Consider the following 27,383-nt stretch of genomic DNA (forward strand, 5'->3'; position numbering starts at 1 on the left):
TTTATGGGCTCATTTTGACAATAACTTTTTATTGAAACTATTTGATTGTTATTTAAAGAAACATTTTAATTTACTCTTTGTGAAACAATTCATAAAGCAACCTAAATACTGAAAATAAAAATATTTAAAAAAAAATTTCTATTTGATAATTACCCTAAGTTAGTTTATACACTATTTTTTCTATTGCTAATCATAATAATTAGCTATGGTAATCATGATAATTAAATTACTATTAAGATTTACAATATGATTTTTATATATATTGAGCTTTTTATATCAGAGCTATTAAAGATGGTCTTACCTGCTCGGTCTCTTTAATTTGAAACGAAAATAAGTATGATTTAAAATTCTAAGTATACTAATGTCAACTTTTTGAAAACAGTTCTAGCCATGTTTACAATTTTTTTTTAAGTTATTTAATCAACAAAATCAACATAATAAACATAATAAACATAATCAACATATAATATAAAACCTTTGGTAATCTTTAAAATCTAAATATTCTCTAATTTATCTTTTATTACTGCGTTGTTTGAATGCTTTGACGGCTTTATGACAAATCTTGATAATATAGTTTCAGAAATTCTTTACATGCGATTTTAATAAGATTTTAAAAACTTCAGAAATAATTAAATTATTTTAATAAAAAGTTTTCATCTTTTAATTGCCAATATTTAGTATAATAATGTAACCTATTAAATCGTGAGATATGTTTTCAAAAGTATCATTGACTTTTAAACACAGCTATTAAGCCACTTATCCAAAACATAAACTGCTTGATAACTCTTTTAATTTAATTTTAGTTCAATTTAAATATAACAAAAAATAAAACTATTTTATAGTCTAAACCATTTTGCAACACTTACTTACAAACTTACAAAAAAAATTATTTCTAATTAATAAGCCTGAGTTCCAAACAAATGATTTCATTTTTTCTGAACAGGTAAAAACACACACAAAAAAATTAAGTTCTTTAAAATCTACTGTATTGGGCAACTTTATTATACTTATAAATTTTCGAGTTGACGCAAGTGGTTTAATTTTAAAGGAGCATCTTTTTAAAGCCTTTAAAAACTCCGCATATAATGTTATTAAAGAAAGTAAAAAATGATCTTATTATGACAGATAAAGGATTAGACTGCGCAACTTTAGAACAACTTTCCATTGTCGTATGTTACGTTGACTTGAAAAATGATAATGAGAAAAATTATTTATGCTTTATTGAATGCAAAAAGGTGAATAAAAAGGTGTTTCTTCTGTTATAAAAAACGATAATCCCTAGATATTATTTGTTCACATTACCTCACTAAGCAAACAGTGGAGAAAATAGAATTAGCCTCACCATGAACTGATCTAAAATTTTGTAAATCTCTTAGCAAATTTGTGCGGTGCATCTTTTGTATCCACACTTATGTAATTATTGTTACAAACAACAACATTTTACATTATAATATAGCATAGTTAAATTGCGGTACATTTGATAAAACCATAAAATGTATAATACTAGCCCCAATCTCCCCTATTTTCAGGATTCGCGCATGTGTATGGGAAATATTGAGATTTATGCGTTTTTTGGACAAAAAAGTAACTTTTAGAACATCGCCTCTTTTTTACTTTACAAAGAAAATAGTTAGCCGCATAAAAAAAAAATTATTGTAAAAGTTCCAGTCACAGTTGGTTTACTATATCCAGTCAGACTTTTTTTTCAAAGTTGCCGTTATTCAGGATCCATAGACTGTTTATTGAAAAAAGAGCTTTCGGGGTATGTTGGCAAAATTTTCACGGGGTAAGTTGGCTCATAGCATTTACTATGGAAAAAAAAATATATTTTTATAAAACTATTATTATTATTTTTTTTTAATTTTTAACAATATTGAAAAAATTTATTCTTACAAAAAAAATTGAAAAAAAAATTTTTTCAGTTTTTTTTTTCACAGATAAAAAGTGGGCTATTGTTTTGGCTTTTATACGGACTAATATTTGGTACCAGCTTAAAGCAATATTAAATTTTGGAATAAAACTGTTGCAAAATTAATAGTAAAAAAATTTCTATTAATTTTGCACTTAATAGTGCATTAATAATCATTTTTATAGTTTGCGCCAACTTACCCCGTTGTGGGGTAAGTTGGTGCAAACTTTTTTTTTTTTTTGAGGGCTCGGAAAAGCCTTAAGAATTTTTTTTTGTAAATGAATGCAAATTTAAATTAAAGTTCAAATTGAAATACGTTATTTATATTAAGTCAATGTTCAGTTTCTAACTAATACTCTTTTGTTGGGGCTACAAAGCTCATAGTATAAAAACTGAGCCAACGAGCCCCGGTCTTCCCTACTTAATATTTGCGGTAGCAAATAGATTAAACCTCATCAATAATTGTTTTCAGTTTACTTGTATATTTTGATCTGGTTATACACATTTTTGACTTTTATTATTACTTGTAAGTTAAACAAAGACTGTGAAACCATGGCTCATAAAAATTTTAACATTTGATTTTTAATACCTGAATTTGAAATGGGACGTGGAAAGCGTTTAACGAATGAAGTATTAGCAGAAATCAAAGCAAGCAAAGATACAGACTTATCTAATTGAGAAATTACAAAGAAAATTAAAAAATTTGCAAAAGTGGTTATTAATTACTTCAAGATTGGCGTTAATTATGGAGTTTATTGATAATCGTACTAAATGAGTTGTTGTACGTCGTGCTGCTGCTCAGCAAATTACTACATCTCAAATTCGTAGTAATTTACAATTACCTGTACCTGTTTAACGTGTGAGACAAATCTTACATGAAGATCCAAACACAGTTCGGAAAAGCGTAAACCAAGACCAAAACTTACTGCTTGTCATAAAGAAGTTAGGTTACAATTTGCAAAAGAACACATGTCTTGGCAGAAAGTGTGGCATCAAGTTCTCTTTAGTGATGAAAAAAAGTTCAGTCTAGATAGTCCTGATGGCTATCAATATTACTGGCACAATCTTCGAAAAGAAAATGAAATTCGAATGAGTCGTAACTTTGGTGGTGGACCTTTTATGGTTTGGGGGGCTTTTTCCTTAGCTAGAAAACAACCACTGGCATTGATTTCAACAAAAATGAATTCACAGGACTACATTGACTTATTATAAATTAGTTTGCTTGAACATGGTGAAGAATTAATGGGTGAAACTTTCACTTTTTAAAAGACAATGCTGCTATCCATGCTACTCAAAGCTTACAAAAGCTTGGTTTAGAGAGAAAAATATTCACGTAATGGAATGGCCCGCATGCAGTCCAGGACTTAACCCAATAGAAAATTTATGGGGAATACTTTCTAGAAAGGTTTAGGAAAATGGTAAGCAATATGAATCCACATTGGAGCTGAAAACTCGTATCAGAGAAGGTTGGAATGAAATATCTATAAAAACTATCCAAAATCTTGTGACTAGTATGTCAAGTCGCATATTTAAAGTCATTGAAAAATCAAGAGCATTACTAAATATTAAATGAGTGTAAAACAAATTATTTTTTGTATTTTTTTGTATAATAACGTAATGAGGCTAATTCTATTTTCATCACAAATTAAATACTTTTAATTTTTTTTCCACTTGTAATTAATTAAACATACCAATTTATAAACTTTTTATTGTAGTAGAAGATAAAAAGAAATAGAGTTGATTTAATAATTGTTTCATTGCCATTTTTATTAAATTAGAACGAAAAATAAAGGTTAGACTAATTCAATTTTCTCCACTGTAGTTTAGTTGCTGCGAAAAATTTCCAAACCTTGCATTTAAAAGACTTACTTGAGCAAGTAAAAGACATATTTTATTTTTATAAACTTTTATCTTTTAAGAAGAAACTGTTTTAAAAAACACCTTCTTTTAGGTTCAACACTTGATGAGTACAAAAGATTGTTGGAAAGAAATAGAAAACAATGACTTTAATAAATATAATAAAGACTATCTTTCAAAGCATCTTTATTTATGAAGTCATTGAAAAATATCTTTTTTTATAGTTTTTTTGGTTATCACTAAACAGGTTAAAATGGATTTAAAATAAAACTATAACAACAAAAAATTAATTAAATGAAATCTCCTTGAAACTTACCTGCTACAACACCTACCAAATATTGTGATTGCAAAAAGTCAATACCGACACTTAAAAGTACAAAAACAGAGCAACCTAAAAGCAGTGATAAGAAAACTTGCTTCATAACTAGGAGGTCCGAAATTTAATGCCTGCTCCTGTCAAATTTGGAATATTGGTAACAAATTTTACGTAAACTTTCTAGTTAGATGCACTACCGAAGTTCACTGATACCAGACCGTTATGTCATTTTGCACCTTTCAATCGCCTTATTTACCAGAGTTAAAGTAAAAGTAAAAAATAAAATTTAGGAAGTACAATAAAAGGAATATAGTAAGTCACTAAGAGCATAGCATGACACCAGAAGTGTAGTAACTCACAAGGGTTGTTGTATGTTTCCATAAGTTTAGTAAAGGATAGTATCATGTCTATGTTAGAGTTTTTATTTAAATAAAAAATTACAGAATTGCTAAGTATAATTACTTTTATTATTTATGTATAAATAATAAAAATATAAATTTGTTCTAAGTGTCTTTTATTTAACCTATGTAAATCATTTCTCATTAGTTAACTATTTCTATTTATTATTTTAAAACTTTCTTTTGTTTAAACTGTGTGAATCATTTTTGAATTGGTAACTATTTCTATTTGTTAAGAAATAATTATTGAGGTTAAACTATTTATATATATATGTATATATATATGTATATGTATATATATATATATTTATATATATATATATATATATATATATATATATATATATATTATATATATATATATATATATATATATATATATATATATATATATATTTATATATAAATATACATTTATATATATAAATATACATTTATATATATTTATATATATAAATCTATATTTGTATATTTATATTTATATATGATTTTAGATTAGTTATTTTTTGTTTGTAGAATCGAGAAAAAAAAGTTAGGAATAAAGGGCTAACCTTAGACTACGATAATAATAGTAAACATTATAAAGGGTTAAGATTAGGCAAACTTACTAATATTAAACATAAACTTATTATGAAAATAAAACCAACCTGTGTAACCTTAGCAATCACACAACTTTCATGTGAAGTACAAAGTCGCGTGGCTTATCTGCTTGTTGGTTTTTTTTGCTAAATCAGTTTGTGAAGTGTTGCTTATTTAATAAATGAGCAGAGTAGCCTAAGCAGATTTTTATATATAAATAGATAAGTAGACCAATTATAAAACTAACAACGACGATTTTATTTGAATTCTTTTTTAATAAAAACTTTGTGCATAGAAATATATATAAAATAAAAGTTTTTACCAGATAAAATATTTTGCATTGCTTGACTGTTTAGCTTGGTTTCCATTTAATTAGAAAACAATGACCATGGTTTCAATTAGCAGCATAGTGTTCAATAAACACATAAAGTAAATAGAGCTAAGATATACAAAGCTGTTTGTATATACAATGAAAAAAATGGAGCTCTTGTCTTTGTAAGTACCAATTATTTACCTTTTTTTTGTATTCTATTCTATCTTTCATTTATTTAAGCATTTTTTAGCATCAATCACACCTAAAATTGCGGTTAGAGTGGGTCATTTTTCAAACAAAAGTTTTTAAATTTAGGTTTGGCTGGCCGTTTTTCTTATCTTCTTCACCATTTTATATTATGGACTGATCACCTTCATTTTTCATTGTTTGTTAGCATAAAAAAACAAAAACAAATCTAAATATATTCCTTAAACCTCAGTTAGCCTTTTTGGTCCAATTAGGTTTGTTGGACCGATAACATTTTAAAGCTAGATCATAAATTACTATTTTTTTAACTCTTCAAAATATATTATTTACGCGTAATAAAACGTCAGGTTGAAGTAACGATAACTGTATTTTTTTTGCAAACTTTAACTTTATTTTCACTAATTCACATTTAAAAAATAAAATATATATCTCCAAAATAAAGGAAAGATATTCAAAAAAAAGTCACATATATAAGAATGTTGGATATATTAAATCTAATTTTGTTTTACAACAGCTACTCTGCAACTTAATATATTGAATGCTGTTGCTCAAAAAATTACATAGGGAAAACAAGTTTTCAATTTTTAACTAAAACTCATGAAAAATTTAAACATGAAAAGACATTATGCAATGGCCTCGTTTAAAAAAGCCTTTTAAAAAAAAAATTGCTCGGGAGAAATGAATTAAGAGAAATTAAATGGTGTTATAAAGATTTGGTCAAAACATGTGTAAAGTGTTTGAAGTACAAGGTTTGAGATATTTTTTTGAAAAAACTAAGTTTAAAAACTTACTTATATATTTTTTTTAAAGTTCAGAAATTAAAACAACTTTACCAGCTGATAATGATAGTGACCATAATGCAGTGCAAATTTTAAAAAATACTCATTGTTTAAGTCGTATTACTTTATGTTTTCGAATAAATAAAACATATTCTCTTATTTACGTACAAACGTTGTCAACATTTAAATCATATTGATACTTTCGTAACCAAAACAAACAATAATAAAAACTTTTTTGCTCTTAAACTCCTTTTTTTTATTTGAGTAGCCGGGCCGCTGCCGGAGGCGCAAAACTCTAGAGGGCGCAAACTTCCCAATAAAAATAAATTGAAAAAATAATTATCTCTAGGACATTAATATTTATGGCGTCTCGTTGATGTTGATAAGAAAATTAACTAAAATTGCGCCTCCTTACATAAATTCAAACTTATAGAAACTCATTTACCGAACAGAGGTGCGTCCTTTAACACTAACATAGTTGATATGTTTTTTAAAGTTATCTAATTATTATGGAAAACATTGAATACTATTTTTATTTATTTTTTTTATATTTTGAGACTATATGGGCAGTCCCATTATCGGGCAAAAACGTTAAAATATTTTTTCAAAATGGTTAGAAAAAGGAGACCGTTAAAAAGAATATAAAAACAAGGGAAAAACACACTGAATAAGCATAATATTTTATACTTGATAAAAAACGCATCATTATTTTCCAAAATTTAGTTAAAACGTAGTTGTTAACTTCTGAACATTAAGGTTCTTCAATGAATCGCTCTAAAAAATTCTGTCGCTCAATTTAAAAAGAAAAGAAAATAGCATCTAAAAAGTGACGAGAAACTATAAAATTGTTTCAAGAAGTTGTTGGTAACAAACTCTGCAGTAGAAAAACAAATCATTTTAAAAGATATTTTCATTGAAGTTAATGACAATCCAACCAATACAGTTTTTAAACAGCTCAAATTAATGACTTAAGTTCAAATCATCATTTGAAATAAATTGAAGAGGAGATTTTCATCAGTCAAATTAAAAAAAAATTGCAAAAATGATTCACAAACAGCAAGGAAAAACGGAAACTTCTAGCTTTCTGACCAAGCTAAAGTAGATGAAAACTTCATTCAGAAATGTCTGATATTCCACCGACCTCAGGAGAAAACTTTTAGCACAGGGATCCAGCATTATGGCCTGAAATAACGGACAAAATAAATTGCTTTTTGGTTCCGTATGGGACAAAGCAAGAAAGAAAAGAAATTTTTCAAAACACGCATTGTAACTTTGACAGCAGAATGAGATTTCAGCACAAAATGGTATGAAAATGTTTATCCCAATAGTAAAAATTTTGTTCGCCATTGGTTGCTGTACACCAATAAAAAAGTTTCATTGTTTATTTTTTTTTGCTGTTTGTTTTTTCAACATCAAAAACCAACAATTTCTCAGAATATTTAAAAGGATTTTTTTAGAAGAAAAACCTTAACCCAAGAAGTCCTGAAAATGAAAACAGCAATGAACACCAAAGATGCTATTCTGATTGGAAAACTCTCGAAAAAAACCTTGAAGAAGGAAAAACCATGGACTCTGATCTGCAGAGAGATCAATATCAATATAGGGATGAAAAAGTAGAGTTACATCTTAAAACTGATTGTCGTTGCAATTTTGTTCTGTGTCGTAAGCAATTTTGCCCTTTGTGGCACAATAGTGGTCATCGGTCAATAAAACACTTGAGTTATTTTAAGCTTGATTGAGTTGATAAGCCATTACTTCCACATAGTGACTTAACATATTGCATATGTTAAAGCAAAGAAAAACATAATGTCCAAGTTTTCTCCTCAAAATTAAATTGAGCTGAATAGTTACTGAAAGTGAAAGTTAGAAATGAAGTATTATCAAACATCATAGAAGCAAAATACTGCTTTGCTCTGTCTGACGCACTACAGGTGCCTTCCACAAGGAGCAGATGACCAAAATAAATAGGTATGTCCACATTAATAATGAAAACTGTACAATTGGGAAAAGTTTTGTGGACTTTATTGAGTGTCACCAAAAAATTGAAGATGGTCTTGCAAAAGAGATCACTAAAAAGTTAGAGAAATATGGTGTAAAGATTTCTAATTGCCGCGGCGAAGGTTACGACAATGGAGCCAATATGTCCAGATCCATTCTCTCTGTGAGTCAGCAAGATTTATTCCGTATGTAGCTCACACTTTAAATATCGTTGGCATCTATGCTGCTAAGGTTTCCCCACTCATGGTTACATTTTATCCAAATATTTAAGCTTTCTTTAACATTTTTTTAAGTTATATATCAAGATTGGAAAATCTAATAAAAGCCAGCCAGCAAGAATAAAATTGAAAGTGGTCTTCCAATCAAGAGGAAGCGCTAAGTAAAAAGGATGGCACTTTATAAAGCTGAAGACAACTTTCACCACCTCGCAGCAAAAGCAGAATTCTGATTCCAGTGAATCCTTGTATTTGACAGTATTATTACTCAAATTAAATGGCTGTTTGAAGCTATGTATTCTGTATCCTCGGATTTTGACTTCCTATGTGGGATTACTCTCTAAAAGTTCAGTAAATGAACTTAAGAATAAGTCAAAAATGTATATCAGATATAAAAGGCAGATTTATATTCTTCTGATTTTTGTCAGAAATGCCAGATTTCAAATATCAAGCTGCGACAATGATTGAAACCTTAAAAAATTTGCCTTATTGAGATTTTGCAGCTTATTTATAAATATTTAGTAAATGATGTTTACCATAACACGGCAATTGCTGTTTGCATCTTCCTTACCATTCCAGCCACAGTTGCTACGTGTGAAAGAAGTTTCTGTAAACATAAGCTGATAATAAACTAAATGCGTTCAACTCTGGGCAAAGAACATTTCTCTTGTTTGGCTATAGTTTCAATTGAACATGAAGTGGCCGACACCTTTGATTTTAATGGTATCAATAGTAAATTTGCTTCCAAAAAGGCCAGAAAACTGGTCTTGAAGTAAAGTTTAGTAACATTCACGAAAAACTGTACTATACACTTTTTGTGATAAAATAGTAATCAATAAGTCTTTTTTTAATTAAATTTTTTTTTGAAGGAGAGAAGAGGCGCAATTTTCTTTGCTTGCCCGAGGCGCAAAGTTGGCACGGTACGGTCCTGATTATTAGCAACAGTAATATTAATACAAACTGCCGTTATGATAAAAATATTAAATTTCGCTAAACTCAAAGTTTAAAATTTATACTTAAACAGCCGTTAGTAAATGTATGCACGTTAGTAATATGTAGCCTATTTTGAAAAGAATTAACTGTCATTGTATAACTTCTTCTGATACATCTTCTCTTAACCCATTAATATGGTAATCCATTCAAATGTTTTTGTGAACTCTCTTTCAAACTTCAGTAAATGAACTCTTTCACATAAAGTAGAACTCGTATGAAGCTCTTTACATCACAATGTATCTCTTATCAATGCCAGTTATCATGTAATCTCTTGTCAATGCCAGTTATTATTTTGTAAAACTTAATAAGATCCCCACTCACATACCTTGTTTCCAGTTTTGTAAAACCTATCTTTGTCAACATTTTAGCATAACCTAAATGTTTAGGTCAGGTGCTAAATATTGTTGACACTTTTTTTTCAGTGGTCTTTGTGAACATATATATTTTCTGTTCCAACCATTTCAGTCTTCCCGCATAGATCTGCAGTTCATCCAATGGGCTCACCCCTTTTTCACTAAATATATAATCAAAAACACCGACAGAGAAAACCTTTATACTATTCTGTGGATAACACTACGTATATTGCTGACAGTTCCAGAAACAATGGTTAGCTGTAAACATAGTTTCAGCAATGTAAAGTTAATTAAAATCTACCTACGTACATTGATGAGGCCAGAAAAATTAACGTCCTTTGATCTTTGAACTATTAGATTTCCTTAACTTATAACAATCTTTGAATCGAGTGTATATATATTTTTTCTTATGGTAGATTAATAGGTGGTCTAAATGTACAATTTTATAGTTTTGCATAAAGAATTTGTGTTCAACATCTATCTAAATGAACCGGATGATTTTTTTTGAACAACACTACTTCATCTGAGCCTTACTCTTTTTTTATAGTTATTACTAGTTTTAAAGGAAAACTATCATTCTCATGTTTCATAGTATAAGCTTACTACATTTATTTTTGAATGTTTGTGACACTGCGTTTACTTATATTAAACTCCATTAAGCATTCAATTATTAGTTCATTGTCAGTAATTTCAATAAATTAATAGCAGTTAAACTTTCGCAAACAATCATTTTGATTCTATTGTTTTTATTATGATTATTGATATTAAGATTATTATATTGATTAAATCATTGTTACTTTTTTTACAGTAATTGTTTTAGTTACATGGTTGTTTTATCAGTATATAAATGTTTGCAACTTTTCTGTCTGTGCATAATATTCAATCGTCGTTTTAAAATTGATATTGGTTTGTTATTATATAATTTTTTTATTATTCTTATAATTGTTAATTTATCATCAATATCACTAACATTATTATTTGTATTATTAATACTCTTTCATGGTATTTACCTAAGACTAGTTTTTACCTATTTGTAAATAACCTCGATTGTAAAATCTTTTATCGAAAATATTGACTGATTACATCAGCTAACTTATTAGTTTTGTAATCAAGAAACGGGTATGTACTACAATATTAAAAATAATTATCATCATAATTTAAAAATACACATTACTTTGATAAAATAGTTTTGTTTTATTATGTTTGGCTCGTTTTATTTTATATTTTTATTCTTTATTTCATTTTTTTCCGACTGACAACAGTTATGCAAGTATTTTTAAAACTAAAAGAAACGGTAGTATCTTTGAACCTTTAAGTGGCTTTTATTAAATATAGACATGTACATAGAGACATGTAAATGTTGTCTTGTAGTAAAATATCTTTGCAACACTAGTCAATATGTTGACACTTCATGATTTATTTCTTGAGTGTTACAATTTATCTACTGTTTAATGTTCAACAAAAAAATTGATTGTTTGATATTCATCACAAAAAAAATTGTTTGATATTCATAGACCATACAATTAGGAGTTAATGATTTCTTTTTAGTTATTACATATTTTTATCCCCATCTTTTTATGTACATTTCTTTTAGTTTTTTCAATATCTAAACGATCCGTTTATTTTATAACATAGTCATTTAAAATTCAAACGTTAATTGTTTCCTCCAATCAATAATACTTAACCCCGGTGTTTTTACCCTCGCTGCTTTTACCATGGTGTTTTTACCCTTGGTGCTTTTACCCTGGTGTTTTTACCCTCGGTGCTTTTACCCTTGTATTTTTACCCTCGATGCTTTTACACTCAGTGCCTTTACCCTGGTGTTTTTACCCTCGGTGCTTTTTAAATGAGGCTGCTATAAAAAAATCGTAACTGTTCAAAATGTTTTATCAGCTTCTGACTTAAAGTTTTATTTTTTCAAAACTTTTAAATTATCATTTTTTTTATTTTTATTTTATATATACATTTTTAGATTTTATTTTTCCTCTAACTATTGTTTTTAATTTCGTTATTTATTACTTACTTAGGATTGCTTTTACTAAAATATTTAAATTAAACGTATTAAAACTACAAGGTTTTCATATTTTAAAATATATTGTATTTATTGATGACTAAGAAAGGATTAAACTATTAGGTTTTTAAATAAAACTTAGCTTACATTTTTGTTACGTCACTTGAATGGAATTAAACATTCACAATTAAATTTCAACCAGTTTTTAATAACATTCTTTGGTGTGTCAATGATTATGAACAATCTTATAATTATACTATTTATAAGATTGTACTATCATGCCATTTCTTTTGAATTCAGCTTTATTTAGAAGTGAACTTGGATATTTTAAAAAAGGACTTTTTGTAAAGTATTACATGTTAACATTAATATTGAGAACATAAAAGATTTTTATTTTTAGTTTCAGTATGCTGTTTTTTATTTTTTAACAAAAATAATTTTAGAAGAAATGAGTATATATTTATAAATTTTAATATGGTGAAACAGCTACTACAAGAGCTATGTTTTGAAAAAAAAAGTTATATTATTTTACATCATTGCGAGGGTTCAAAACTTGTATTTTTTTGATGACAAAGTAATTTATTTGTTTTTAAAATTAATAAGTTTTAAGATATCTTATTAAATGTGTCTATTGGTAAGTAACATTATTTTGTAAATTTTAATACATGGGCTCTTTTACTTCATTAAACAAATTTATTTAAAAACAAGTTGACACTAAAGATAAAGCCAATTTTTTTTTATTGGCAAGTGTGAGGTGTGCCCTAAAACTGTAGAATAGTTATCCATTGATTAATTTTATTACTAATTTATTTACATTACTTCGTGTTCTTATGAATAATAAGTTCTAAGACTTTATGATTTGTGTTTCCTAATAATTGAAAGATAGGTGTTTAAAATCTTCTTAAACAAACTAAAATGCAATGTATATTAGTCACTTTTAACAGATCTTCAATTGTTAAACCTTGGATCAGGTTATTAAGAGAAAATGAAATAAATAAAGTCGTTTCTTTTTTTAACGTTACTTTTTATTGAATACCAATTTTTAATATATTTACAACGCAAAAAGAAAAGAACAATGTACAAAATTTACAAAATACAAAAAACGAAGTACATACTACAAAAAAATTATAAATTTATGTTTTACGTTTGGTTTTTAAACTAATCTTACTTAGAAGTCTGCAGTTTGTCTTTAGGAACTTATTTTTAATTTTGCACGATATTAATTTCTAAGATTAGTCTTTGTATAATTTTGGTTTTATTAAAGTAAATATTGGTTAAAGTTTTAGGATTATCTTAATGCAATTAATTTTATGTAATAATTATTAGTTATAATTTTAATTTTTAATTCAATTCTATAAGTTTTTATTATGTAAAACAGTACACTTTTTTACATTATCATCCGCAACATAGTGCACAATGCCGTAGAATAGACAAAAAAAATGAATGATTAATAAAAAACACAGCTAAACCAAATATCTGGTTAAGCTGTGTTTTTTTAGTACCGAATTCATATTGTTGAAAAATAAATTCCCATTATGTCTGGTAAAGCTGGTGGTACGACTCAGCGATGTAGCTTCAGGTTTCTTATAGCAAGCTCAGGTTTTCTTTTTAGAAACGAAAAAAACTTTTCTGCACCCGCGCGCTCGTTCTTTACCCATGAAGGAGGAGTTTTGAATTCAGTTTTTTTCGCGTAATTGTAATCAAACTTTTGCACTTCTGCAGGAGTGAGGCCATAGTATACGCGTGAAGCTTCTAATATGTACCTCGTAAGCGTATTCTCTTCTTCCATAGTAAAAACATTTCTGTTGTTGCGGTACCCCACAGTTAAACTGGTCGGGGTGCTTGGTATTGCTTTGACTTTGATGCAGTATCTTCTGAGTGTCACATGAGGAATGCCATAGTCTGCTGCAACTTCTCCGCATTTTTCTCCATTTTCAACTACTCTTTTGACAGCAGCAAGCATCGCATCGCTTGATGTCATACCTTTTAAAAATAACATATTAATGCCGATAACACTTTCACTACTGCAGTTTTACAAAAATTTTAATAGCCGTGACCGCAAATAGTTTTCAAAATAAATTAGAATCGTATATTGAAAAAATGATTTAAATTTAAACAACAAATCTCTTTGAAAAACTGAATAAAAGAACTTTTAAAATGTCATAGTTTTAAACGCACAATATTTTAAACATAGATTTATAAAGAGTTGAAAACCATTGTTTTTAAAGAACAAGCCGCTGTCAACAACGTGCGGTAGCAAAATTTAAATAAATGAAAACACATGCTAAATAATAAGACCCTTGATTTAAACTCTGATTTAGTATGCCAGTATGGATAATTATGAAATAACAAAAAGAATCTATGAGCGATAATAAAAGGAATATAATTGATGCCTTAAAGCAAAAACGTTCCAACAAACCTCAATCACAACGTTCCAACAAACCCCCATTTAACCAGTGTATTCTTAAACAATTTAATTAAGGTATCCAATGCACAAAACCCTATAAAAAGTACATTAAAAGAAAGCCCACAAAAAATACTACTTTGATGTTACCAAACTATTTTATTATCTTGTATAATACAAGATTCCGATTAATATTACAAAAATCACAAAAAGTTACTTTCATGTGTACAATTCTCTAAAACCTAGAGCAACAACTTAATTTTCGTAATTTATTTTATCCAACAACAAAATAGTATGTAATTTAGTTCTTGAAACCTTTTTTCTTGCTTGTAATAATAAACTGCTTGTTAGACGGCGCAAAAGTTCAGTGTTTGAACTAACTTGTTCCGACTAACCCCGGTCTCCCTTATTAACGGTAAAAAAAAATGATTTAATTTTTTTTTACACAAAAGTCAGAGCCGCTCAAATAATGGTTTTTAATTTATTAAAATACTATTTGCTATAAAATTATAAACAAATCAGAAAATGAGCACATTGTAGTATACAAAATATTCTTAACACTAAAAAACAGTTCATATTTATGGTTTAATCCTTTCCAATAAAATTTGCAAGTTTTTATATAACTATTATAGTAACTTTTTTAAATTGTTTTATAACAACAACTTTTTAAATACATCCGTTGTGTGCTTATTGTGTTTTTGAACCATTTTTAAAGTGTTTCACCTTGTCTATTTTTATCTTGTTTATCTTGTTATCTCAGTCATTTGACTAATATTTTAGAATGATTTCATTTGCTTTGTAATTACTTTTCATGTGTGTTGCGACTACCTCCCCTACTTGTTTGTATTGCGTTACACACTAATAATAAATATATTGTTACTTTAGATGAAAATGAGTGAAAGACGTCGTTCAATAAAAAAAGTGTCTCTTTACTACTTTGTTGCATTATATAACTATGACCACGAATTATGTAATAAAAAACATGGTTCTGAAACAATACTTAATGTTCCCGATAATGCAGCACTTTTATTTTTTAAACGAGGTGAAATTTTGTGTATGTTAAGTTCTGTGTTAGATCATTGGATTCTATGTAGATCTAGCGTAACTGGTGAACAAGGTTACGTTATGGCATCGTTACTTGCTCCATTGAGTGGTGCTGTAGACAGGTATAATAATACTTGTTTTATAATCTGTATTTTGTGTGTGTGTATATACATATATATATATGCAGTTTCTTACAAAAGTTTAAAACCAGTTAAGTATTTTTTAGGTAAATCTATAGTTTATTGAAAATGACATACAGAAATGACGTACAGAAAGCTAAGATTTAACTTACGTTATATACATATAAATGTATGTATATAAAATAAATTAAATCTTAGCTTTGTGTATGACATTTGCGCATATCATTTTCAATAAATATATGTATATATATATATATATATATATATATATATATATATATATATATATATATATATATATATATATATATATATATATATATATATATATATATATATATATATATATATATATATACAACATTTGAATGTGTTACAGCACCGTTTCCTCCCATAAAAGTGAGAAATTACCAAAAATACTGAGAACAAGTTGGTTGGATCCAGATTTTATGATGTACTTTCCAAACTATCCTCTACCAAAGCCTAAGGTTAAATATTTCAAATTTTTTTTACTTATATATATATATATATATATATATATATATATATATATATATATATATATATATATATATATATATATACATATATTATATATATTAGTCACATTTTTAATTTTTCTGATTTTTGCATCGTCACTAGTGTAAAAAGTTGCTACACCATGTAATATGTCTACCTGAAAAATATTAGCCTTTTTGAATTTAGTTTAAAGGGGGCAACTTTATTTTGTGGGCCACTGCTATTTTCTTACATATCACCTATAAATAAGTAAAAACACCATGTAAAGAATAAAAGCTACATTTGTATATTAAAAAAAAATGTGAAAATGAAAAATCCTAATATAAAGTCCTTTTTACTGTCGAATTTTGGATATTAAAGTTTTGAGTTTAAAGCGGAAATAAGCGTTCCATGACGTTTTTCAAAGATTGTGACGATCTTGGGTACTCTAGATACTTCTTTGACCAGGCTTTCAACATTTTGAGAATGGCATGGAACATCAGGAACTTCAATAGTGCCATTTGTAACATCGATTAAGAGGTCTTCATTGTTCACTTCAGATAAAATCGGAGGAGATGAGATATCAACATTTGACCAGTCGATCATTTCTAAATATGAAGAAGCATAAAAATTGAAAGAATTTTTTTTTAGAAAGAAAACACGTACCCTATCAGTACTATCTTCTCTTCTACATGCAATAATTTTCTTTGCTGCATCGACTTTTTCTTGTCTTCATCTTTAATGGCTAACAAAAAACACTTTCAGGATGAGAGAAATAACAGTTTCTTTGCAATACTTTCTGGGCGATTGCTATTGTATCAAGATGATACAATAGCAATCGCCCTACAAATATATTTCGTAAGACTACAAATATATTTCGTAATCATGAAAAAATTTCGTGCTCCTTTAACGCATTTCCAGTTTCTCTTGAATAAAAAGTAACAGAAATAGCAAACGTTAATAATGTAATCAACAATTTTTATCAGACTTATCGTGGGTTTTATGATCGACATGTATTACCAAAGCAGATGATTGGCAAATATGAGCCACCTGACATGATTGAGATTTCCAGAAGCAGTATTTGTGAAACATTTCTTTGTTTCTACATCCAAATTTTGGAATCCACGGATAGCAGCATTGCATGCTTTAAGTAAGTATTTCTGATCTTTACTGAGATCGTGAATGACGTCATTAGATATTTTAATGAGCACTCCATTTACAAAGTTAACTATCGGTAGAAAATAAACATCAAAAGATAGTTATTCACCAAGAATGTCTTTGAATACAGTAGGATCAGATGTACTGCCATCGAGTTCAGAGAAAATTTCTCTGAGAGGCAGCTCATTAAAATGAAGCAAAGAAATACATCATTGAAGAGGTTTTCTAATACGAGTTTCAAGTAAACAAACAATACCATTTTTCCAGCCCGTGTTTGAATTGGTTCCATCACAAACAACACTTGGTAAAGTCGCAAGAATATTTCAGTCATTTAAGAGTGAAATAATTTCTTTCGCAATACCAACTGCTTTACCACTTTGTGGGCAATTGTGATCAAAGTAGGTGCTGTTAGGATATGAGCAGATAATTTGATGAACTTCTTTGATGGTGTGCCCCTGTTAACTTTACTATCATCTTGTTTCACTAACCTTAGAGTTTGTCTATACGGTCATCAAAACCGATTCCAATGATTCCTGTGGCTAGTTCTGCTTGTTCTTCGACATCTTTTTGTCGCCATAAGTTTTTTTATCATCTTAATTTTGCTGGATCTAATATGTATTGTCGTGAATCAAATTATATATCCTTTAAGCAAGCGTTAACAATTCTGCATGTATCTTGGTTGCTAACTCACATTCGTTACATATTTTGACATGGTTCTTTGTGCTGAAATACATTGCGATAATCGGGATCATGTTCACTATGTAAGCTGTCTTCTGAATCAGTAGTTTTGTCATATTTCTCATTAACATCACAACAACTGCTTTCTTTATCGCTCTCGCAGGAAAGAGTTATTGTCGATGATGAAGCTTGACATGTTTCTACATTCTTTTGTCAAAAGCTAATTTGCCGCTCTTTACGTATTTTTTTCTTTTGGAGTTGTTCTGTTGGTCAGTCAATCTGGCCAATATATATTTTACAATTACTCTTTTGATCAAGCCAAAACTCTCATTCCTTAAAAGGAATTTTGATGGAACAGTGGCAGTTTGACCGGTCTCTGAAACCACGATTAACACATTTTCAAGGACAAATGTCAAATACTTTATTGAACGAACCAAGTTGCCACTGAAATGTTGATGAATTTCTCTTTTCATCACACATTTTATCAATCGTTTCTTATCAGCAACCAATTTATCCAAGCTTTTCAGAATGCTGTTATTTAATATCGTTTGCAACCCCGCCCTCGACCATATTTTTACCAAATCATCTGCTACTATCTTATTTACGTCTCTGATTGATGGTTCTTTAGAGTCTAAGGATTGTGAGAAATTATTTGCGTGTCTGATGTAAAGATAATGTTTAAAGACTTCTGCTTTTGTAGGCAATCGACTTTTTGGAAATTCACAGGATTGTCACTTCTAGTTTTGATAAAGTTTTTCTTTAAGTTCATTATGCAAACTAAAAAAAATAAGTATAAAAAATCATTCGTAATCCACATATACAAAAAATAAATTAAAATCATGTTCTCTTGTAAACGTCAATATTAAATGCCATCAAATCAATACACAAACATTCCAACAATTCTAAAATGTGTTAAACTTAAACATTAACAATCAAAACATATTTAAAGTATGCATATTTCAATAATAATATTGCAATATACATTCCAAACACTCACAACATTGTGAGTTTTGCATTATCGCAATTGAAAAACAACTACCTGATAGTTCTTGATTCTACCACGTTCATTACATGATCTTGTATATATATATATACAAATTAAAACTACCATGACAATTCTTTAACTACAATGGTCATTAAAATACCTCTTAAAGTTAATCATAAAAAAATGAGTGATTTTCAACACGCTTCTTTACGTGACACCTACGATTATAATTCACTTATCTTCAACAAAAGAACAGTGAGTGATAAAGTAAAAATGAAATTAGAAATAAAGGCAATGTCAAACATGGGTATAGTTAGTTAAATAAAATTTGAAATATTCCAATTGAATACATCGTGAATTTAAACTACGTAGAAAACCGTTATTTAAAAAGTTTACACCAAAGTTGCCCCCCTAAGACAATATGATGCTAGTAGATTAATAAAATATCATATAAATCAAAGCATCAATCCATTTAATAATTCACAGTGTCAAAAATACAGTGTTAAAATTTCAATAAAAATCACAACACTTTTTATTCTTGACATGTTTCGTAGTCTTACTACATTTTCAAAAGATTTAATTTACAATTAAAACTCTGGTAAATAAATTTAAAAACTGAAGATTGAATATGGCTAGAAATTTAGAGATAATATAGCTAGAAATCAATGATGAGCTAAGCAACTACAAGTCTAATCTGTGATTTTTTGATATTGAAGAAAATAATCGTTTAAAAGCATTTTTTAAATTTTGAAAAAGAAATAAAAATACTTCTTTCATTATTTTTATATTATTTAGCCGATCTGCTTGCAATTTTTCTTTAACAAATTTTTCCCGCGTTTGCAGAAATTTCTAGTTTCTTTTGATATTCACAACCGATAAGTTAAAAAACAATTTTTGCATAAAAGATCCACTTCCTGAGATGCTTAAATCTAACGTTGTCTACAACTTTTCTTGTGCTGGCTGTAACGCCGGTTATATTAGAGAAACCTCCAGACATTTGACAACACGGATAAATGAGCACCTTACGAGTGACAAGCAATCGCATATTTTTGAACATTTAAATTCATCCATTAATTGTAAAACACTAACTAATTATGATTGCTTTCAGATTTTAGATACTGCTTCTACCATTAACAAATTAAAAATAAAAGAAGCACTTCATATTAAATGGGAAAATCCTTCTTTAAATAAACAAGCATCTCATTATATTACAAATATATCTATCTAACTTACTATATTATTATTATTACTAATATTTTAATACTAGGAAGTTTATTTTGTCATAATTTGTAATATAATTTTTAATTGGCTTGTGACAAGTTTATTTGTCCGTTAATTTTTCTCTGTATTGTCTTCAGTTTTTAAATTTATTTACCAGAGTTTTATTTGTAAATTAAATCTTTTGAAAATGTAGTAAGACTACGAAACATGTCAAGAATAAAAAATATTGTGATTTTTATTAAAATGTTTACAAATTTGTTGCTAATGCGATGTTCGATATATATATATATATATATATATATATATATATATATATATATATATATATATATATATATATATATATATATATATATATATATATATATATATATATATATATACAGTGCTCGAAGTGAAACGGGATATGGTGGGATGCCATCCCGTTACCTTTTTAAATTTTGAAAATCATCCCACTCCTTTTTTAATGCATATTTTGGGGTGGGATGCCATCCCAATACATAATAAATTAATCGAAATTTTATTTTATTTTCCTCCTACAAATAAACTTGTAAAAGCAATTTTAAAGTTTCCAGCAATATGCAAATTTAAATGAACTAAAGTCTCAGCTGTTATTTAATAATTTGCGGTAGAAAGTTCAAAAACTAAATCTATAATTATAAAACATTGCGTCTTTTCTTTTGTATTTTACATAAAAAGTTACCAAGCAACATTGGCTTTTTTTTTTGTTAAAGTATCATTTGAGTTTTTTTTGGTGAAATAAAATATAGTACACAGTAGATTTACTCAACATTAAATGTTATGATTTAAAAAAAATTTACTTATTATAAATATGGATAAATGGCTAGCAAGCGGAAGGAAAAGAAAGTTAAGCAGCGATAGTTCTAAAAGTAGTTTGGAAAATGACACTGAAATAAATAAAGAAGTGACAGATTTTTCGAGTATTGAAACTTGCCAATCCTTTCCTCAATGTAATGGTATTTTTCCAGATTAATGGTCTGATTTACAGTGGAAGGAGAAGTTAAAAACATTTGACTGGTTGACAGTTTCATTAACAGGTCTTGGTTGTTCTGTTTGTAAGTCAGCAAATAATTTAAGTGCCGAAAAATCTCAAGGATCAAAATTGGCTAGCGAGTGGACGCTTGGCAATGTTAAAGAGTATGGCGAAACAAAAGAAAAAAAACAACAATCAATGAGGAAAAAGCTTTCAAGCCATAAACTATCAGTTGCACACCAAAAGGCTTGTAAAATTATTTCTCAGTCCAAAAAAAACATCATAGAGATGCTTAGTTCAAAAATGCAGATCAATCAGCACACAACTACCTACCGCATATTTCGCACTGATTATCACATTGCAAAAATGAATCGTCCATTTTCTGATTTGAAAGAACTAATATTATTACAGGTAGAAAATGGTTTAGACATGGGACGTATTTTACAATCTGATCACGCATGTGCTGATATTGTTTATCACATTTCAAATGAAATGCGCACTAAGCTTGTAAAATATATTCTTCATAACGATAATAAAGTAGGGTTTATGATAGACTAATCTACCACAATGAGAAAAAAGTCTGCTCTGTCAATCTGCTTGAGAGTGAACATTCCAGAAATAAATATTGTCAATAGTATTTATTTTGATCTTATCGAATTAACAAATACAGAAGCCTTGTCTTTTTGTGGGTTTTGACAACAATTTTTTATTACGTAATTGGGTTTTTTTTGCATGTGATGGTGTTTCTAATATTCTTGGCAAAAAGGCAGGCGTGGCCCAGTTACTTTTGAATCAGTTTCCTAATTTGATTTTATGGCATTGTAGCAATCAGCGATTAGAGTTAGCAGTAAATGATGTTGTGCGCGATATCTTACCAATTTGTCACATGAAAAGCTTTTTTGATAAATTATATTCCATTTACAGTGCATCTCCTAAAAACAAAAAAGAACTGGAAACTGTTGCTATGGCTTTAAGCGTAAAACTAAGTTCCATTGGACGAATTCTAGGCACTAGATTGGTGTCGTCTAGCGCTCGATCTGTGATGGCTGTTTGGAATAATTATGCAGCATTGTATCAATACTTTCATGAATCTTCATTGGATTTACGGCGTAATGGAGGAGATAGAGCCCAATATGCAGGTCTTAAAAATAAATTGTGTGATATCAATTTCATACTCAACATGGGACTAATGCTAGATGCTTTAATAAAACTAGAACATCTTTCTAAAAAATTACAAGATAGGCAAACTTCTTTACCTGATGCACATCGGCTTATCACCTTAAAATACCATATATTTCAATCAATGAGAAATAATTCAGGTAAATATTATTCGCAAACGCAGCTGGCAGCAGAAAAGTTTGAATTTAAAGGCGTCAAACAATAGATTGGAAAAGTTTCTAAAATTAATCAAAATGAATTTTTTAGTAAACTAAGTGAAAATCTTGATTCTAGAATGTTTACAACTAGAGCTGCGCATAAATCTTTACAAGACAAAAAAAATGATCCAAACAAAGAAAAATACGATAATTTAATAAAAAATTTACAAACTTTTGATAAGCCACAATGGTTTGCGGACCAAGATCCATGCTTTGGAGATAACGATATTAGACAATTTGCAAAAACTTTAAATATTTGTGAAATTACGGCAGTCCAAGGGTTTCGTGAATACATTTCCACTGGTGACTGTAATAAAACCCCTAATGATCTTCAGCCTCTGAGAACTGCTATAAATACCTTGATTGTTTCAACAGCTGAATGTGAGCGTTCTTTTTCTACTATGAATATAATCTTATTTTCCTTGCGAAACTCTTTATTAATAAAAACTGTTTCCAGTTTAATGTTTAATTCATTAGTAGGTCCACCAATTACGCATTTCGATCCAAAGGATTATGTCATTAAGTGGTTTGGGTAAAGACATCGCGATGCTAATTTTAGAAATTGTGAAGCGCCGGCAGTTAAGTCTATAAATGAAAGAGAAACATTTTGGAAGATGTTCTGACCGAATTTTTCTTCAATTATTTAAAAATTGGTAAATACAATAATAAGACTTGTTTAAAAATAAAATGTTTAAATATACGATTGTTTTTTGATTGCTTAATGACGTTTGATGTGAAACTCAACTCAATATTTTACGTTGACAGTCTCTTAAGAATATAACGGACCTCTAGTTGTTTTTTTAATATAGGCTTTTTACTCTAGGGATACTCTAGAGATTTATAATTCCTTTATTTAATCTACACAAAATACGAAATCAATAATTTTAGGATAGGTGGGATGGTGATTAGAAAATATTAAAAACCATCCCGCTACCTTTTTTTTCCCACTTCGAGCACTGTATATATATATATATATATATATACATATATATATATATATATATATATATATATATATATATATATATATATATATATATATATATATATATATATATATATATATATATATATATATATATATATATACATATATATATAATTATATATATATATATTTTTTTTATTATTATATTTTCACAATTAGATATTAGATACTTCTAAAATATAATTAGCAAAAAAAAAACAGAAAAATTAGCAGTCAATTAAATAAGAGGAAAAAATAAAAATAAACAAAATAAAAAAAATTTTAAATTTAGGATTCATTAGTTGAATATATTATGAGAGACTTGTTTAGATTATATTGTTATAGGAAACTTGTGGAAGGCTGAATAAGTATTAAGAGCAAGATTTTTACGTTTTGAATTGAAAGAAAATATATTGTCAGGAAGAGTACTTAAAGTGTATTTCGGAATTAATTTGTTATACAAATTAATTCCAATTAAATAAAATAAATAATATATAACATATATATATATATATATATATATACATATATATATATATATATATATATATATATATATATATATATATATATATTATATATATATATATATATATATATATATATATATATATAGTAGAAAAATATTGCAAAAGTTGTTTTTCCAATCTAAACCCAACTTTGATCCAATATATAGAGGTCAACGTTGATCCAATTTAAATGGATCAACATTGACCAAATGTGTATAACCCCACATTGGTTTAAAGTATATGGATTAACGTTAATCCAATCTTTATAACCCAACGTTAATCTAATGTGTATAGTTTAACGTTGGATTATAGTCATTGGATCAACGTTGATTCATATATATTGGAGAAACGTTGGATTATATACAGTGGATCAACGTTGTGTTTACTTAGAGAAAAGGCAGGTACAAAAAGATAAATTTGTATAACTTATAAAAATTATTTTTCATGCAAATATTTCAGTTGATTATGGAATTATATTATGCTTATACACTTTTCTCTTACTTATATCTATCCGCATCCTCTGTGCCATCTTTCTAAATCGACTTCTTGTGACTTTCACTTTGATTCTTTCGTTCTTCTCAAAATCACTTGCTCTTGGTCTGCGAAGCGGGTTATGATGCTTTTTAGTAAGCTAAACCTGTCTTTGCGGGCCTTGGTAATGTGCCATCTTTATGGCAACTAGCCCTAGGAGGATAAACCATTTAGTTTATATATATACTAAAATATAAAACAAATAAGTCTAATTTAAAAAAAATAAAACATAACGTAGTTCATTATTGAATCAACTTGAAATACAATGTTTCGTTAACGTAATATACAACTTTGTGCCAACATAAAATACAACGATGAATCAACGTAAAATATTACGCAATGCCAACTTAAAATACAACGTTGGGTAAACATTGTATTTTGGTTGTTGCTGGCGTCGCATTTGTTATTAAGATGATATAAAAAATCGTTGGTGGGGAATGTTGGGGCAACGCAACGCGCAACATTGTTCTAACGTTTTATCAACGTATGTGTGCTAGCTGGGTATTTTATATAAGTTTATGTGAAACTCTTTTAAAGATGAGTTAAATTCAGGAAGAAAAATAAATCATTTGGAAAGAAAAGAAGTTTTGTTTGGCGCAAGAAAATTACATGCTAATTGGGCATAGACTCAATTATAAAATAATTGGATATGTTTGAAACATATGATGAAGCTTTGAACGCTGCTTTTTGGATACAACGAACGAAAGTAATTGCTAAAATGCAGAGTTTAAAACTGGAATTACTTTTTTTGCCAACTTGAAACAATTGGTTTACCTAGCTAAATTTTCAGAAGAGTCTGTTTGATTGCGGTTAGTTGTTGGATTACCCAAGGATTTATCATCATGATTTCAAGCCGTTATGGTTTCAATTGATGTTATTTTTACTTTGAACTGTGTATAGGTAGATAATGCTGTTAATGCTGTTTTTCTAAATCAAACTACATAAGTTCCGGTGATGTGTTACAACTACAAAGGGTCAAATCATGTTTGAAAACTGGTCACTTCTAATATTTTTTGATGTTTTAAATGTGGAAATAAAAAATACGTGGTTGCAAAATGCTTACAGACACGCAGGGAAACGAAAGCAGGAGCAAGGAATATGCCCTACCTTGCCGCTGAGCAATAATGGAATCAGCGGATTATCTATTATTCATTTGAAAGTCAATGGTATGGTAAAAACAGCTATTGTTGAAACGGGGTGTTTAAAAACAATCATAAATAAAAACTTTTTGTGAAGAAATCAAAATAACGGGTGATGCGGAAGTTATCAGACAAATCCTAACTTCATTATTTGAGCATAATAATTAGTTTTTGTGGTTTTATGCGTAGGCATAAACGTTCTATAAAATATAAACTTTATTATTTGAAACACAATTATTTAAAATGAGGTTAAATGCAGCTGAACGAGAATCTTTTCGAAAGCGACTAAAAATGTTTTTTGAAAATAAACCTAATATAAAAAAAAAAAAATCGTAAATCATTTTAAAAAGGAAGGATTTGCTCGAAGTACAATATACGATAACCGAAAAAGACTTGAAACTGTTCAATCGTTTTCTGATAGAAAGCAACCTGGTCGTCCGACATCCTGGACTAGAGAAAAGAAAGCCGAATTAACGAGACTTGTCAATAATCGAAAAGGGGTCAGTCAGAGAAAAATAGTTATTAAATTCGGTGTAAATCAATCGACAATTGGTCGTCAGTTAAAAAAATGAATATTAAATATAGAAAACGTAAAAAGACTTCAAAATACACTATAGAACAACAAATAAAGGTAAAAAAAAAGAAGCAGGAAACTAGTTAACCAACTCTATAACACAATATCGCTTCTAGTCATCGATGACGAAAAATACTCTGGTTTTGCAGGGGACAACATGCCTGGAAATTCTGGATACTACACAAACAACAAAAAGACATGCCCAGAAAGTGTTCATTTTATAGGAAAAGAGAAATTTCCAAAAAAATTAATAATGTGGATAGCCATATCTGACCGTGGTATGTCCGAGCCATTGTTTCGCACTTCCAAGGCTGTAGCGATCAATTCATCATTCTATATTAATGAAAGTTTAGAAAAACGACTTCTTCCATTTATTCACAAGAATCATGGAGACTTTAACTATTTATTTTGGCCAGATTTAGCAAGTTCTCATTATTCTAAAGATTCTCTAAATTGGATGGACCAATATGTCTATTACGTTGATAAAGAATCCAATCCCCCAAATGTGCCTCAAGCACGACCAATTAAAAATTTTTGGGGACATTTGGCACAGAATGTTTACAAGAGAGATTGGCAAGCTTCAACAGAGCAAGTTTTGATTGATCGCATTAAACTAAAACTACAAGAAATTGATTTAAACTTTTTACAGTCGCATATGAAAGGTGTCAGAGCAAAATTGAGATCAATTGCAGATGATGGTATTTTTTCATATAAAAAATAATATATTTTTATTAAAAGATAAATGCTATATTTAAAAAAAATATGAAAGTAGTTTGTTTTTTTATTTATAAATAAGTTATTGACGTTTTTATTTTGTCCGATAACTTCCGCATTACCCGTTAAACTCGAGGTTCCTCCAAAGGTAGGTAGCTTTTGAGAGAAAAACTCATCAATGTTATGGATCAGCTATTTTCACTATTAAGATTGATGGTATCCAAGTACGACACAAAGTTATTTCTGTGGATTTTTGACCTTTTGGAGTTAATACGATGCTTGAATGAGTTCCAATAAGCTGCTAGACGGAGTTTTTCTTCTCCATCTGGAATAAAAAAAATTTGGGTCTAGGTCGTGTGGAACGGCAATCTTAAACAAAGATAAATTCAATAAAATTGACATTAAAAAACAAGATTGTGAAGCAATATTTAATAGTGTTGAATGGAAAGTTAAATGGAAATGGATAAACGGAGAAAGCCCTAACCAATTATTTAACAAAGTTACCGTATACGTCATACTAAAA

The 27,383-nt window shown here is 28.4% G+C and overlaps 1 protein-coding gene and 1 long non-coding RNA gene across 5 annotated transcripts in view; one reads left to right on the top strand and one right to left on the bottom strand.

The window, feature by feature from the left end:
* Positions 1-516, bottom strand: part of LOC136075243 (uncharacterized) — a 35,945-nt gene extending 35,429 nt beyond the window's left edge. The window contains exon 1 of one of the 3 annotated variants that reach the window (XR_010635762.1): positions 302-516. This is a non-coding gene — a long non-coding RNA (uncharacterized LOC136075243). The remainder of the gene's footprint in view (positions 1-301) is intronic. The other 2 variants (XR_010635763.1, XR_010635764.1) reach the window with 2 other exon arrangements.
* Positions 517-10,739: 10,223 nt separating this feature from the next.
* LOC100203006 (multidrug resistance-associated protein 1) overlaps positions 10,740-27,383 on the top strand; it is a 111,912-nt gene continuing 95,268 nt past the window's right edge. Inside the window, exons 1-3 of one of the 2 annotated variants that reach the window (XM_065787787.1) lie at positions 10,740-10,823; positions 15,218-15,498; positions 15,896-16,004. In XM_065787787.1, coding sequence (XP_065643859.1) covers positions 15,218-15,498; positions 15,896-16,004 — 390 coding nt within the window. In that variant the 5' untranslated portion in view covers positions 10,740-10,823. Of the gene's footprint in view, positions 10,824-15,217; positions 15,499-15,895; positions 16,005-27,383 lie in introns of those variants that run through there. The other variant, XM_065787788.1, reaches the window with a different exon arrangement.

Source organism: Hydra vulgaris, chromosome 01 (genome assembly GCF_038396675.1).
Source record: "Hydra vulgaris chromosome 01, alternate assembly HydraT2T_AEP".
Taxonomy (NCBI): Eukaryota; Metazoa; Cnidaria; class Hydrozoa; order Anthoathecata; family Hydridae; genus Hydra; species Hydra vulgaris.